At 44.8% G+C, this 15,473-nt stretch overlaps 1 protein-coding gene across 10 annotated transcripts in view; it reads left to right on the forward strand.

The window, feature by feature from the left end:
• Positions 1 to 15,473, forward strand: part of PRPF18 (pre-mRNA processing factor 18) — a 34,680-nt gene that overhangs the window by 5,421 nt on the left and 13,786 nt on the right. For 3 of the 10 annotated variants that reach the window (XM_090041815.1, XM_090041817.1, XM_090041818.1), the window contains exons 2-4: positions 9,297 to 9,374; positions 9,500 to 9,526; positions 13,146 to 13,250. In XM_090041815.1, the coding sequence (XP_089897941.1) occupies positions 13,230 to 13,250 (21 nt within the window). In that variant the 5' untranslated portion in view covers positions 9,297 to 9,374; positions 9,500 to 9,526; positions 13,146 to 13,229. Of the gene's footprint in view, positions 1 to 7,197; positions 7,339 to 9,296; positions 9,375 to 9,499; positions 9,527 to 12,058; positions 12,118 to 13,145; positions 13,251 to 15,473 lie in introns of those variants that run through there. The other 7 variants (XM_090041820.1, XM_090041823.1, XM_090041822.1 and 4 more) reach the window with 4 other exon arrangements.

Genomic DNA, 15,473 nt, shown 5'->3' on the forward strand with positions numbered 1-15,473 from the left:
GCAGGAAAAGCATTAAGAGCATGTAGAGCATGCCCCTTTAGTGCTCAGTCTGGACACCTGGCTCAATAGCCAACTCCCAGCATCTTGGAGGAGCGATTACTTGGATGGCCCCTGGGATGGAGCATGCTCAGATGCTGAGTGAGGATAATAATACTCGGCCCAGGCCCATGCAGGAAATATGAGGAGGGGAACATGTTCAGGGCAGATAGAATCTTCCGAGAGCTGAACTTAAACTTGAAAGAGTTCTACTGTGCATGTCTAAACAGATTATTTGGAGGGTTTCTTCAGATTCTTCACAAAGAGATACTTCAATAGGCACATCCCTGACATCAGGGTGACTTCCCTGTCAAATTTCAACAAATTGATCTACAGTCTCGCAGTTTCAGAGTCTTAACAAACAATTTTTTTTAACATGGACAAACCAATGTACCCTGTTCTTGAAATGGCTGGATAATTTTAGCTGAAACTTTAAAAAAATAACCTAAAGTAAATCTAGAGTGTGGGAAATTTCAGTCAAAACAGTTAATGATTACCCTGAATACAGGTTCTTATAAAGCAAAGCTTGCGTAATCATAACTCCCGGATGATAATACCAGAATCTGCAATAAATTACTGTAGGTACATGAGAGAGGGTTTGATGCCTCCCCCCTGCTCTCCCCCGTGATGAACTGAAGTACCATGTGAATAAACGGATGTAAACAGGAACATAACATTTTGGGGGGGTTAGCAATCTAATACCCACCAAAATGTAAGTATTACTTTAATAAATAAAAGAAACGAAGAGAAGCTTATTTTGTTAGAAGTGGGCAAATTTGTTGGGGTACATACTGATCTCATTTAACGACTATTTTTTTTCAAATATGAGTAAAAAGAACAATTTGCAAATCTGATAAAGTTTCAAACTCTGCCTGTAACATCTGTAAGCTGTGAATCAGCAGTGTTATCCTTGTATCCATGTGGAATCAAACACTGGTTGAACTGTGAATGTCTCAACTTTTACCTCTAAAGAGAGCAGTGAAATTATACTTACTGATCTCAGTGATTGTTCTGATATTCAATTACTGATTTTCTGTAGATGAGTAATCAGTTGTGGAAGGAATTGGAATCAAGCACTTTCATTTCTATGAAAGTTGGGGCTGTATCAAGATTTTGGATGAACCTCATAGAACAAAGTGCAATTTATGGGAGATTGGCCCCCTCTTGTTGAAATGCCTGATCCTTGCAGAGTTTTGGATGGATTCTACCACATTTAGGACTCTTCAGCCTTGTTCAGTACAAAAGAGGAAGTTATAGCTTGCCATTTGAATTGCTACACTGCCAAAGCAGCTCTCATTTCAGTTTCTTAATACATTGTTTGCAACCTCCCAAATAGCACAGAATGAAAGGTAGTTCTCAGAAACTGAAGCCTACACTTCTGCTTTCTGTTGGACAGATGTCATGGATACCTGATGATGTACTTACCACTTTGTATTTTACGTCCTGAAATAAAGCTTCTCACTTGAGCAGTTTTTAATTAATTTTGTGATTTTTGTAAACAGTTTCAAGTATATCTCTTAGGATGATAGTCTTAGTGGCATCCTTGCATGCTCAATTCAGAGTAGGCCCATAGCAATGAGTGTAAGTAGCTCTTGCTTCCTTCTGTTACAATCTGATTGCTTCATGTGATACTAAGTCTGCTGCATTATTGGCAACCAACTTAGCATTGTCTGTGACAGTTGTTTATCCTCAGGTTTAGTTACAATAGTATATACTGCCATGTTTTGACTTGAATGGCTAGCCAAAAATCAGGCTCTTAGAGTTTGTTCCAAGCAGCAAGAAAAACTGGTAATAGAGTCGGGTATTTCTTTGCAACTGGGGTTGTTTATAACACACAAAGTCCTGTTTCTCTAAACACAGGAGGAATCAAACATCAGGAGATACTTTCCTTATTTACAAACCTAAGCCTCTCTTAGCCAGTCACTGACCCAAATACTCTTCTCTTATGGCTGTGCTATCACTACTTCGATGGCTGTGCCTGCCTTTCTGCTTCTTCTGTCCCCTTCTGTGAGGCTTCTGCTATTTGTCTTTTCCTACCCTAATACCCAACTTGAAATCATTTCCAGCAAAACCCTTCTGACTGGGTATTCCTAAGGGATTCCCTATGTACCTTTGCTTTGGGCAGTGACATGTGGTTTGCATATCCCTACTATTTTATAGAGGACTAACTAGCACTTTCTTACAGCTATCTTAAATAAAGGATAGCAGTTTCACTAGCCAACTTAGTGATGTTTTGTTCAACCCACAACATCTGTAGTTATTCATATCATTATCTCAACCAGTGGATAAGCTACATTGTCAGTCCGGTGAACTCTTCATGAACATAGCGTCATCATCCACATATCACAACCAGGGAGGCACTTGCTTTTTGTGGACCACGTGTTTCATTTGTCATAATTGCATATCATTTTCCAGAAGCCTTCTTGAAAATATCTGCTTTGATTTGAGAAGTCAGGATTTCCATTATTGTAACTGGATTTTGAGAATTTGTCTTTGCTTTTTGAAATATCAGGATTATATTCTGCCAGCAGGCAAAATAGACAAGTAAAGTATAGTCAACTTCTTCTCTTGAGGGCATGTTTTCAGCTTGCTGAGTGTAAGGCCTTACTGTTCAAGTCTCTGTGTGGTAAGGTGACATATTCTGACTGTCATTTTTATTAGGATCTCCCTGTTTTCTCATTTATTCTCAGAGTATTAAGAACCAGCAACATATCTGTAGGGACTGGTTATGTATTTTGCATTAAGGAGTCATTGGATAACATGCATGAGTTGCATTGGAGCAAGGCCCAGAACCTGAGATAACACCTCTGAAGGGAAGTGTCCCTGTCACAAGGCTATGAAGTCATGATTTGCTTACCTTCATTCCTACCCCGTTAATGTTGCATTCCTTTCTCCTGAGTGGCCCACTTTCTACAAGAGGGAGAGAGCATGTGTTCAACCCAAGCTTAGCTATAGCCTAGGATAATGGAAAATGTGAGAACTGGTTCTGAATTTCTCTGGCTGTGGTGGGAATTAAACTCAGGTCTCCCACCTCCCGGGCAACTGCTATAACCAGTAGATTCTTATATACAAGGTGACTGCCATTAGGTGTGGTTTTGAGTCAGAGAAACTCTTGGTGCAGTGATTTGTGCTAATCTCATTGCTCTTGATATATATTATGGGTGGTCTGAATATGACAACCTGACTCGGCCTCTCTGGGTAATTAGGTGCAGGAACGGCTGGTGAGATCTAGGTACCCACATGCTCAGCCCAGACAAGATGGCAGCAGTTCCAGGCATGCAGTAGCAGAATTTTAGGAGCCGACCTAACTAAAGTCAGAGTTGGTAACCTACAGCTCACAGGCTGGATCTCTTTTGTAAAATAATTTTATCTGGCCCACAAAGATCGGGTGTAAGTAGCAATCCAGCGATGATGAAAGCAGTAGGAGCAGGAAGTGAGTCAGAAGCAATGGAGGGAAGTTAGCAAAGGAAACAGGTGGCAACCCACCTTTGGAGCTTTTAGCTGCTGACAAAAGATCGTTGACCCCTGACTTAAGTATTAAAAACATAAGCATCTTTGGGTTTCAGGCACCTGAGTGGTTGGATATATGTTTTGTGGATTGCTCACTTGGACTTATGTGCCTAACCTCCTCTGTAGGCACCTACATTCAATTTTGGATCTGACCCTATATTCTTTGTAGGCCAGTATTCTTTCCTGCCATGGCAGGGGGTCGGACTAGATGATACCTTCAAGTCAGCCGGCCCTGACAATCTGCACCCCAGGGTACTCAAGGAGCTGGTGAGCGTCATAGCCGAGTCCCTGGCACGGATCTTTGAAAACTCCTGGCACTCTGGTGTAGTGCCCGAAGACTGGAAGAAGGCCAACGTGGTGCCGATCTTCAAGAAAGGGAGGAGAGTGGATCCGGCTAACTACAGGCCCATTAGCCTGACTTCTATCCTGGGGAAGATCTTAGAAAAGTTTATTAAGGAGGCCATCCTTGAGGGACTGGCCCAGGCTAACATCCTAAGGGACAGCCAGCACGGGTTTGTTGCGGGTAGGTCTTGTTTGACCAATCTCATTTCCTTCTACAACCAGGTGACCTATCACCTGGACGAGGGAGAAGAGATTGATGTCATATATCTTGACTTCAAAAAAGGTTTTGATCTGGTATCCCATGATCACCTTCTGGCCAAACTGGCCGGTTGTGGCCTTGGCTCCACCACGATCCGCTGGCTGGGAAATTGGCTGCGTGGTCAGACCCAGAGGGTTGTAATTGGTGGCAGTCACTCATCGTGGTGCTCTGTGACCAGTGGGGTCCCTCAAGGCTCTGTCCTGGGACCCATACTGTTCAACATCTTCATTAACGATGTGGACATTGGAGTCAGGAGTGGACTGGCCAAGTTCGCCGATGACACCAAACTTTGGGGCAAAGCATCCACGCCAGAAGATAGGCGGGTGATCCAGGCTGACCTGGACAAGCTCAGCAAATGGGCAGACGAGAACCTCATGGTGTTTAACACCGATAAATGCAAGGTTCTCCACACTGGGAGGAAAAACCTGCAGCATCCTTATAGGCTCGGCAGTGCTACGTTGGATAGCACTACAGAAGAAAGAGACTTGGGAGTCATCATTGACCACAAGATGAACATGAGCCTGCAATGTGATGCTGCGGCTAGTAAAGCGACCAAAATGCTGGCTTGCATCCATAGATGCTTCTCGAGCAAATCCTGGGACGTCATTCTCCTCTTGTACTCGGCCTTGGTGAGGCCGCAGCTAGAGGACTGCGTCCAGTTTTGGGCTCCATAATTCAAAAAGGATGTGGAGAAGCTTGAGAGAGTCCAGAGGAGAGCCACGCGCATGATCAGAGGTCAGGAAAACAGATCTTACGATGACAGGCTGAGAGCCATGGGACTCTTTAGCCTGGAAAAGCGCAGGCTCAGGGGTGACCTGGTGGCCACCTATAAGTTTATCGGGGTGACCACCAGGATCTGGGGGAACGTTTGTTCACCAGAACACCCCAAGGGATGACTAGGTTGAACGGTCACAAACTCCTGCAAGACCATTTCAGGCTGGACATAAGGAAGAATTTCTTTACTGTCCAAGCCCCCAAGGTCTGGAGCAGTCTGCCAGCGGAGGTGGTTCAAGCACCTACATTGAACACCTTCAAGAGTAAATCGGATGCTTATCTTGCTGGGATCCTCTGACCCCAGCTGACTTCCTGCCCTTTGGGCGGGGGGCTGGACTTGATGATCTCCCGAGGTCCCTTCCAGCCCTGATGTCTATGAAATCTATGAAATCTGCTCAGGTCCCTTTTCACCCTAGAACTATGAAACTATGATAGAAGCAGAGAGCAGTCTACACTTGATCATTTTATTACATTGGAAAATATTTCCTTTTATTTTTTGTTTATGGCTTTTGCTCTTACTACCAGCCTCCAACAAAGAAAGAAAACAAGGAGGAAGATGGCAGAGGGACCTGTCATCTGAGCTCTCCTTTGCAGGAAACTATCTTTGCTGTGGCTTGAGCCAGTTGGGACTGGCTGTTATATTCTGCAGAGGTTCCTGTTAAGAGTGCTGATCACTGAGAACTATGATGCTAAATGAAACTGGCATCTGTCCGATGAAACCAAGACAATGTCCTGTGTGGTAATATGGAGTATTTCAAAGTCCCACCAGATGAGTCAACTGGAGAGGACAACTGGAGCAAACTCACCCAGTGGCAGGCTGTCAGAAAGTAGCCTCGCGTCTGACAACAGCTGATTCAGAGGCAGCTGATATTTTTAAGTTTTCAGCTAAACTTGGCAGGGGAAGTCAGCTATGAAGCTATTCTTTGGAAATATGAGGAGAGCTGCGCTCCACAAAAAAATGACACGCCTGACATGTTTCTAACCAGAAAATAAACATGGAAGTCTAGAAGGATTCCTGTATGAGCTGAGATGGAAAAACCAGCATTGCATTTGTGAGGGGAAGGAGTTATTTGGGTCCTGAGAAGAGACCAGAGGCATGTCTTGTAGTCTCCTGAGAGCACCTCTAAGAATTGTAGCCCTGCCTTACCCCTTTCAGCTCCACATTCACCAGCGCTGAAAATGCCGTGGTGAGGCTATCCCATGGGCTGCCCCTGCCACTGCTCTTTGAGGGCTGTGCCACTGGCATGCTTGAAAGCGACACCTGGGGGTGCTCTCAGGGCAGCTTCCTGTCTCACCTCCAGAAGCAGGTGAGTAAAAATGTGAGGAAGAGGATTTGGCATACTGTAGGTATTACAGGTAACAAAACACTTGGATTGGTGGAAGATCTAAAATTGACTGTTGACAAAGTGCCGAGCAAAGGCGGTCACCCAGTCCAAACAGGGTGGACAGTATAGAGAGTTTGTTCTTGAAGCAGGATAAGGAGGTAAAAGAGGATGATTGTGGATGAACTCAATTTGTCTGTAGGTAGGAGAAAACTATCCACCAGAGGAATGAATGTTACTTTCATAGCATGTCCGAACCTGAAGACTTGACTGAAAAGCACTGAGGTGACGAGTAGAGACGGGGTGTTGGAAACAACACGGCTGGGATCGGTGTTTTAAATCACTTCAGGAATTTGGGGAGGGGGTTGATTTTTTTTCCCATAGCAAGTCAAACATCATGACATGCTGATTGGGGTTCAAAAGGGTTTCACGAGTGAATTCAGGATTGTGAAGATGAGGCTATTCTGGGAACACCAGTGTGGTCCTGAAAGACAGACCCATGGAACATGCTGTGTTGCCCCAAAGGGGACACAGCCGTAGGGGGGCAATTCCCCTGGTGCCGAGGTGCCCGCACCAGTTCTGGGCAGCAGCCTGGCATGGCTGGTTTGCTGTATTGATCCAGCCCTGGTGACTGGGCTCGCAATGACCCTTGGCCTCCAGATGCTCGGTCCCCAGCCCCAAAGGGTTGTGGGGCCCAGGAAAGGGTGTAGGGTCTGCACTCTGCCCCTGGCTCGTTGCATGGACAGAAGCTGCTCGGGGGACTGAGGCTGATGGAGCCTGCAGCCAAGGTGTATTCCCAGGGGGGGTGCTAACACCCCACCTCGTGGCACTAGCAGGGACCGGCGCATACGCACACCCGCGGGCGGCGTGGCGGTACAGTGCCGCGGGGGAAGTCAGGGGGCGCTGCAGGAATCGCGCTCAGGCACCGTCACCACTTCCTTCCTCCCATCCTGGGTGCTGCCTGCCCGGAAGTGACGCGAGATTGTTTTCCTGCGTCTCTTCCGGCGGCGGCTGCGCGAGACCGGGGTTATGGACATCCTGCGGGCAGAGATCCTCCGCAAGCGGCGGCTGCTGGAGGAGAAGGAGCTGGTCGGGGTGAGACGGGCTGAGCGGGCAGGGGGGAACGGAGCCCCGCCGCTCTGCGTATGCGCCGCGGGGCCCCTCAGCGCGTGGCGGCGGCTTTAAGTCGAGGGAGCGGGTCCTACGTCACAGAGTGGGCTCCCGCACCCCTCCCTGGGAACGAGTCCGGAGCGGTGCTGTCGAGGGGTATCGTAATTACCACCCTGGTCCCACGTACCACTAGTAGTGGTAAAGGTGGTCGCCATGAACGATCGTTTCTTGAGACAATGGATGCAGCAAGTGCAAAACCCAAGTCATAGTTTCATAGTTAGTAGGGTCGGACCTGAGCAGATCATCAAGTACGACCCCCTGCCGGCCCATGTTCATGTTGGCATCAGCGATGACTCCAAGATCCTTTTCTGCCTCTGCACTGATGAGAAAGGAGTTCCCCAGCCTGTAGCTCTGCTGCTGGCTTTTCCTCCCCAGGTGCAGCACCTTGCACTTGTCAGTGTTGAAACCCATCCTGTTCTCATCTGCCCACCCCTGTAACCTGTCCAGGCCTAGTTGTAGCCTGTCTCTCCCTTCTGGTGGGCCCACTTCTCCCCACATCTTAGTGTTATTTGCTCTTAGGGAGTTCTAGATGGCTCATGGGTTGGCTTCAGCCCTTTTCCAGGGCTGCTGGTCTCAGAATAGGAAAAAATGCTTCAACTTTGACCTCGTTCTCGCTGGCTCACTGGTAGCTTACATGGAGCACTAGAAAGTCAATAAGAAGACTTATTTGCATGCTTATTAGCATGCTTACTTGCATACTTTGTTCAGCGTACGGCAGTTTTTCAGCAAATACGATGATAATTTTGAGCTTCCAATACGATAATTTCACATTTAAGACCTGGTGATGCTGATCCAGAGCTTTTGTTTTAAAGCATCCAGAGGCTCGGAGCGATTGGTGCCTGTATGGTACTCACCACCCATGTGTGCATCCAAGATGAGCCCCCCTCCCCTCTCATCGTGGAAGGAGAGAGGAAGCCCTTAGTCTTGAATTAGTCTCTCTCCTTCCTGTGTCCAGTTCTGGGCCCCCAGTGCAGGAAGGATGTGGACAAATTGCCCCCCAGTGCAGTGAAAATGGTTTGGGGGCTGGAGACCATTACTTATGAGGAGGGAAATGGGCGTGCATAATCTGCAGAAGGAAAGACTGAGGGGGAATTTAATAGCAGCCTTCAGCTCCCTGAAGGGGGGTTGCAGGGAGGATGGAGCTGGACTGTTCTCAATGGGTGGCAGATAACAGAACAAGGAGCAATGGTCTCAAGTTGCAGCAAGGGAAGTTTAGGTTAGATATTAGGAAGAATTTTCTCATTAGGAGGGTAGTAAAACACTGGAACAGGTTACCCAGAGGGGTGGTGGAAGCTCCATCTTTGGGGGTTTTCAAAACCCAGCTAGACAAAGTTTTGGCTGAGATGGTGTAGTTGAGGATGGTCCTGTTTTGAGCAAGGGGTTGGACTAGATGTGACCTCCTAAGATCCCTTCCAATCCTAATTTTCTATGATTTTATGGATTTGAGCATGAGGCGAGGAGGGGGCAGGCAGTCACTCTGGCCACAGCCCAGCCTCACATTTGGCATCAAAGTCAGAGCCCCAGCCACTGGCTGGCCTTGCCTCTTCTGCTGCCCAAGCCACTCCCCCCCCGCCACCTCTTATAACAAATACTTACATTTGCCATTTGTAGCATCTAATTATGGGGGTGGGGGGGTGTCTTCAATTTGAAGTCATCTTAGATTCGGGTAAATGCAGTACTTACTAACCAACCAGTTTGGAGGAAATGTGTTGCAGCATTACCTTGAACTTGTAGCTGGTGTGCACTGAGGAGCCCTTTGACATGTTTTCTTCTCCCTGCAAGCAGACCTAAGGAAAGATGCAGGCTTTGAGGTCCAGGTGGATAGACTGGATAGACATTGGAATCAAGTTGTGTAAAGTATTAACAGGTTTCCTCCCTTCCAGGAAAACAAAAAGCACTTCAAGCGCAGCGAGCTAGTTAAGAAGGAGGAAGAGGCGTACTTGCAGAGATGTGGCTACAAGGTACTGGGATCATTCTTTTAGTGATTTGGATGTTCACTTTGTAGTCTAGATGTTAATATCAACATTGCAAGCATTGTTAATGATAACTGTTGTTCTTTGTTCAATTTGTCAATGTTATACATTAGCCTGTAAGTGAGAAGCCTTCTGGAGAGGTATGCGTTTCCAAAAACATCTTTAATGCAGGAAAAGACATGCATGATATCTAGCTACTTAAGTTTATGTTCTGGTTTGGCTTTTTGTGGAAAGCATGAAGTGGCTTGGGATTAAAGCTTGTTCTTTTTTTCTTTTTTAAATTGTGCTTTTAGGCACGAACACTGGATCTGACATAGCCACCTCCCTGTATTTAAAAAAAGAAAGAACAACAAAGAGCATGTTCAAGGTTTTCCAGTCAAAATATTTCAGAGGAATCGGCACAAAATGGGTGTTTGTTTAAAAAAACAACAACTTGCCATCATGTTTAGTATCAGCATTGATAATTGTTTTGCTTGGCCTCTAAAGATCCAGTGCTTGATGGAGTGCAGCACAGCGTTTGTTTTCTTTTAGACAAAAATACTAGAAAACAGTGAAACTCTGGATTTTGCATTTTGAAACAAATGAGTGATCTGGAAGGCTTTTTTTCTACTTTGGCAGCATCAGGGAAGTAGTTGGGAACTGCTGGAATATTGTTTAGTTTCAAGGGTTGATGTGTGTTTTTGTATATACAGAAGTACTTGATCTGAAATTGAAAGGAAAACCTTTAATGGTTTGTTTAATGTTCGTTAGGCAGAAAAAGCCATACTTTTGGTTGTATTTTACCTAGTTAGTTAGCCAATCCAAAAATTTGATTAGATGTGTTTGTAAGGCATTTAGATCTTTTTAGATATCAACATAGAAATACCTCCTATGAAGACACCCAGTGTATGTGTATTGGAAAGTGTTCTGAGAATTCAGCTGTGACTTTTCAGAGCAGAAATTAATATTCAGTCAGAAATTAATATTCAATCAGGTTTTTTAGTAGAGGTGCACCGATACATCTGTCCCATATCGTATTGGCACTGATAAAAGGAAAATTGAAGTTATCAGAAATTGGCTTTTTTTGGCTGATAATATTCCTGATAAATGCCACATGCATGTTCACAGCTGCAGTGCAGCATGCAGGTGGCCAGGAGCGCAGCCTGGCATCATGGAGAGCAGTGTCTGGCTGGTAAATCTGTTGTAGGAGGAAAGAAGGGGCGTGGAGGGGGCAGACTGAGGCCCCTGTGGTAAGAGAGGGAGTGGGACTGGCGCTGCACAGCTGGGGCAGGGCATGGGACGGAGCTGTGGCTCATGTAGGGGGCGGGGGCAGGTCCCACTGCTGCACGTACCCCAGGAGGGCATGGGGTGCGTGTTTCCCCCGGATCTGTGTGCAGGGTGAGGGTGGGCTGCAGCCGCAGGCTGGGGCCAGGGGCAGCATTGGGCTCTTTCTGGCGGCGGGGGTTGGGTCGGGGCTATGCTTGGGGGCGGGTGGTGGCAGTGGTAGGAGGGGGGCTATGCAGTGGACTACAGATTTGTCATAACCCTCCTCCCAGCACTGCCACCACCCACCCCAAGTGCAGCCCTGGCCTAACCCCCTGCCAGGAAGACCTTGAAGCTGCCCTTGTCCCGCTCACAGATCTGGGGGGCACATGCCCCCCATGCCTTCCCTGGCAGGAGCTGCCCCCTCCCTCCACACCCTGCCAGATGAGCCATGGCTCCATCCCACATCTTGCCCTGGCTGTGTAGCTCCTGCCCCAGACCCACTCCCTGCCTCACCACGGGGGGCCTGGATCTGCCCCCCACTCTCCTTCTCCCCAACGGACTTACCAGCTGGATGCTGCTCTTCATGCTGCTGGGCTGCATATCGGCAATTGAATCGGTATACTGCTCGTTAAAAATCAGCCATTGGTATCGGCCCCAAAAATCTCCATCAGTGCACCCCTATTTTTTTACCAGTCTGAAGACACTCAAAAATTGTGTCAGTCTGGTGTTTCTAGCATAATTTCTGTCACTTGGAGTAAAAAGGACCCATACTCATCAAAGGGTAAATGAGGTTTCTTTTAGGTTTTTGGTATCTGTGTATTAATGTTTAACTTTCCTGGGTGATTTGAATTCAGTTTAGTACATTTCAGGCTTTTTGCTGAGATACAGAAAGTTAGATGTGGGTTTAGACAAAAAAGCTACATGGGGACAAAATACCTCTTTTTGCTACAGGAATCCTTTTGAATTAAAATGTGATCTCAGGAGAGATTTTTATGTGAGTTTTTTAGTTGAATTGGTGCTTCTTTAGAGCCTCCCAGATTTCTGCATTTGAGCTTTGATTAATAAAATGAAAGGCAGGAAGCTGGCTGGTATTTTTTTTTTTTTTTTTAAAACAAAGGCGCTTTTGCTTTGCTTAGACTGCCTTAATAATACATATTATGTCTCTTGCTTGTAACGAGAAAGCACTGAAGCACAAATAACCATGGCAAAGATACTGCTTGTAACTTTGACTCCAGCTGACAGAATGGCTCAAATCTTTCCTCAGAGTTGCTGTCCTACTTTATTGTTTTAAAAAATGATTAGAAGGTTGAAAGAAATTCTGACATTGAAGGGGAGGTGTTTCCCATCTAACCTACTTCCTCTCTTACCTTTAGTAGGTAGGTTTCTTTTGTCCCTTGAAATGATGAAAGTCATGTTTCTCTATTTAGATGTCAATCACTGACTTGATCCTGTCTTCCTTGCTTGCCCTGAACTCCCACTGAAGTGGGTGGGTATTTCAATTCAAGTTTAACCCCTGTATATTTTAATGTAGTATGAAAAACAGACTTGTGCCTGGTCCAGTAGCTGGAGCCACATGGATATATCCTTATGTCCAGACACAGAGCCCTTGATTGCGGACTGGGATATCGGCCTGAGAGAATGTTGAAACTGGTTTTCTGATATAAGCTGTCCTCCAAGCTTGTGTTTTAGAAATAGAAACTGAATCTGGCTTTTGTTGCATTCCTTGACTCTGCATATAGTGTAACACTCTTTAGAATGAAATTGAATTATTACTTTTAAAAACTAATAAGGCATCTAGCAAATTTCTATGCTGCTCACTTTCTTGTGTGAATTATTTTCCTGTTTGACTTAGAACTGCCAGCATCAGCCTATTCACCCAATTCTCCTTTGTTTTTAATAACCCTCCATGACAAAGTGTTACACCTGGGCTTATAAAGGGAGATGCACTTACAAGCATATTTTTAACTTTGGGCAAAAGAGAGGTTCCTGTGCTATGAAAACATCAAGCTGTACCAGGAAGAAGAAGTTCCACTTGATTTGGAGACTTTCCTTCCCGATCGAGGGGAACTGTTACTGTCATGCTACTCTTATAATGAGGGCATGAAGGTGGTATGTTTTTTGCAATGAACTGTAGTCTTTTGTCAAATTCTTCTTCAAAAAGCATTCCCCATATAAGCTGTTTTGCTGTTTGTGTTCACAGTCAACTGAATGTCTTTGTATTGCCTTCCAGATCTATTGTTTTCCCCATTCCTTAAAAGTATTTAGGAAACCCTGGTATTTGTAATAAAATTATTCCTTCCTCTGGAAATGCATACACTGGCATACAATTTTAGCTGTGGCATTGTTTCTAGAATTGAGGTGGCACTTGGAGACCTGTGTTTAGACAGGACTGATTGTTCTGTATAGTTGCACTATGGGAAGCAGTCTTTGCTCCAGAGAGTTTCCAGCCTAATGCTCTTAAATTTATAGGTTTATTTGCCTCGGCTTGCTGTAATAAATATTGTTACCGTGTAGGTACAGCAGACAGAAGAGGAAGAGAAACCATTGACTTCATCCAACCCAGTATTGGAGCTAGAGCTGGCTGAAGAAAAGTTACCCATGACTCTTTCCAGACAAGAGGTAAAATCAGATATCGCCAACTAACCAGCCTGGGTTTACAAGAAACCATCTGAATTTTTCCATTAGAGATACTTTCTAGTGCTCCAGAGCCTTTTCTGCCAGGTTGTGTCTATCGTCCTGCGAAGTACTTATTTGCGGTATTTATGTTTACCATATAGGTTGTGTTTGTCACCTGAGAGACTTCATTAGCCGAGTTAGTCTGAAGTCAAGTAGAAAGCAGGGTAGATTTGTACCTTTATATATCTCTATTTGGGTTAGTTTATAGCGCAAGTTTTTATGAGCTGAAACTCCATCAGATGCCATGGAAGGATGTGGTACTCTGCTTTCTCCCTGGCCTTTCACAGCATCTTATGAAGTGAATTTTGGCTTACAAAAGCTTGTGCTATATACTTATAATCTATCTACTGTGGCTAGTCTGCAAGGTGAAAATCTACCCTGCCTTCTTTATGTTACTTGCCAAGATGGTTGATTTCTGATTTTGCAAAATGAGAGTGCTAGGCAACAAATTGTCTGGGACCATTCAGATGGAAAGAACCCTTTTTTCTAATGGTTTACATTAAATTGCTGAATGCATTCACTTCTAGAGTTTGATTACTCTTTGAGATTAATCTAAAACTGTGAATCTTTGATAATGGGATAGGGAGCTGCATTCTCCTCCCTCTCTTTCCCGCCCCCATTCTGAATTTTCAGCTTGTTTGCCTGTGACCCTGGGCCAAGGCCAATTTTAAAATTCTTCTTAGATTCTTGGAAGGGACATAGCTGCAGTTACTGCTTTGCTCTCTCAATGTTTTAAGGGGACAAGTCCTTATGAGAGCATTTTAGTTAGTGAAATAAAAGCCTTTTCCTTAAGCTGAAATCAGGATGTTGAGAATGAAGAATAAATTTACTAACACCTCCAACACAGAAGTATGAAAATTCATGCTTAGGATACCCTCAGCAGGCTGGCAGAGCTAACAGAACCAGAGCCCTTATCCTTTGCAGGACTCCATTAAAAAAAAAAAAAAAAAGAAAGGTGAACTACTAGCTTTTGGTTTCAAAGCTGCATGCCACATCTCCAGCATAAACTGGGATGCCTTGTTCTTGTGCCTCGTAGGTCTACATGTAGAAGTGCCATAACTTCCCCTTGGAGGTTTTTAAGTGTCAGCAGCATGGATGTGTCATATTCACTTTTGATTCTGCAATGACTGCAAGTTAAGGGTTTACCCCAAGTATGGGAAACACAGAGAACCATGTAACTAAATGGAAAACTCTAACTCTTCTGCTGCTTCTTGTTTAGTTAGTCCACTGCACTAAAAATGGTGGCAGTGTCCAGTCTGGAGATGTGAGTTCTGTTCTTGGCTCTGACCAAGTTTAGGTATATTGTCTAATTTTTTTCCCCAGTTTTGCCTATTTTTTACAATAAATGAATGCTGTATTTATATACTGAGACTTAATATTTGCAAGAGCCCTAAGATCCTTAGAAGAGGAGCTTTTGTAAGTCTGTCTTCCAATCAGGTCATTCCGGCTTTTAACCTAGACACCCAATCTACTCAGCCCATACTTACATTCATGCACAAATGGTTTTTTTTTGCCTTAGACAGTAGGTAAGTATCTTGACACTTAGAAAATGTCATCATTTTCATCCATTAGGATCTTGCAAAACTCCAGAGTAATTTAGAATTTCAAGTTTTATTCAGAGTGCAATCCCCCTGACTTTTGGGTCACTTTGGTGCTTGGAAAATACTGCCATCATGTGAAAATGTTGCAGGAACATACTACTGGAAACAGTTTCCCTGGCTGCTGAGTTGAGCCCCTTGTGTCTTCTGGCAACCATTTCTCCAAAGATGCCTAAAAATCACCACTTCAAACCCTCACATAAAAGTACAAAGCACAACACTAGAAATAGGAACATCTCACAACACACCATAGGCAGGGGATAGTTAGTGGGGGTCAAATATCAAGAATTAACAAAACCAGTTGAATCATCCCTGAGAGTCAAAAAAAGATCACTCTGAAAATAGATACCTACTTTTTTTAAGCAGGGCAGATGCATGCTGTTTCAAAAACAAGTTGGTAAGAGGAAGTTAAGCCACATCAGGGATGCCTGAGATTTTAAAGAAAATTTGGATTGGAATTATTTCAGCTGAAATGACCCTTAACTGAAATACTGTGGGAATGTCTTATTTAGATCAGAAAGTGTCTGGAACATTTTGCTGCTGCTGTTTCGACTACCACTGCCTCTCC

The sequence above is a fragment of the Crocodylus siamensis genome, chromosome 4 (assembly GCF_052110815.1).
Source record: "Crocodylus siamensis isolate JL-2025a chromosome 4, ASM5211081v1, whole genome shotgun sequence".
Taxonomy (NCBI): Eukaryota; Metazoa; Chordata; order Crocodylia; family Crocodylidae; genus Crocodylus; species Crocodylus siamensis.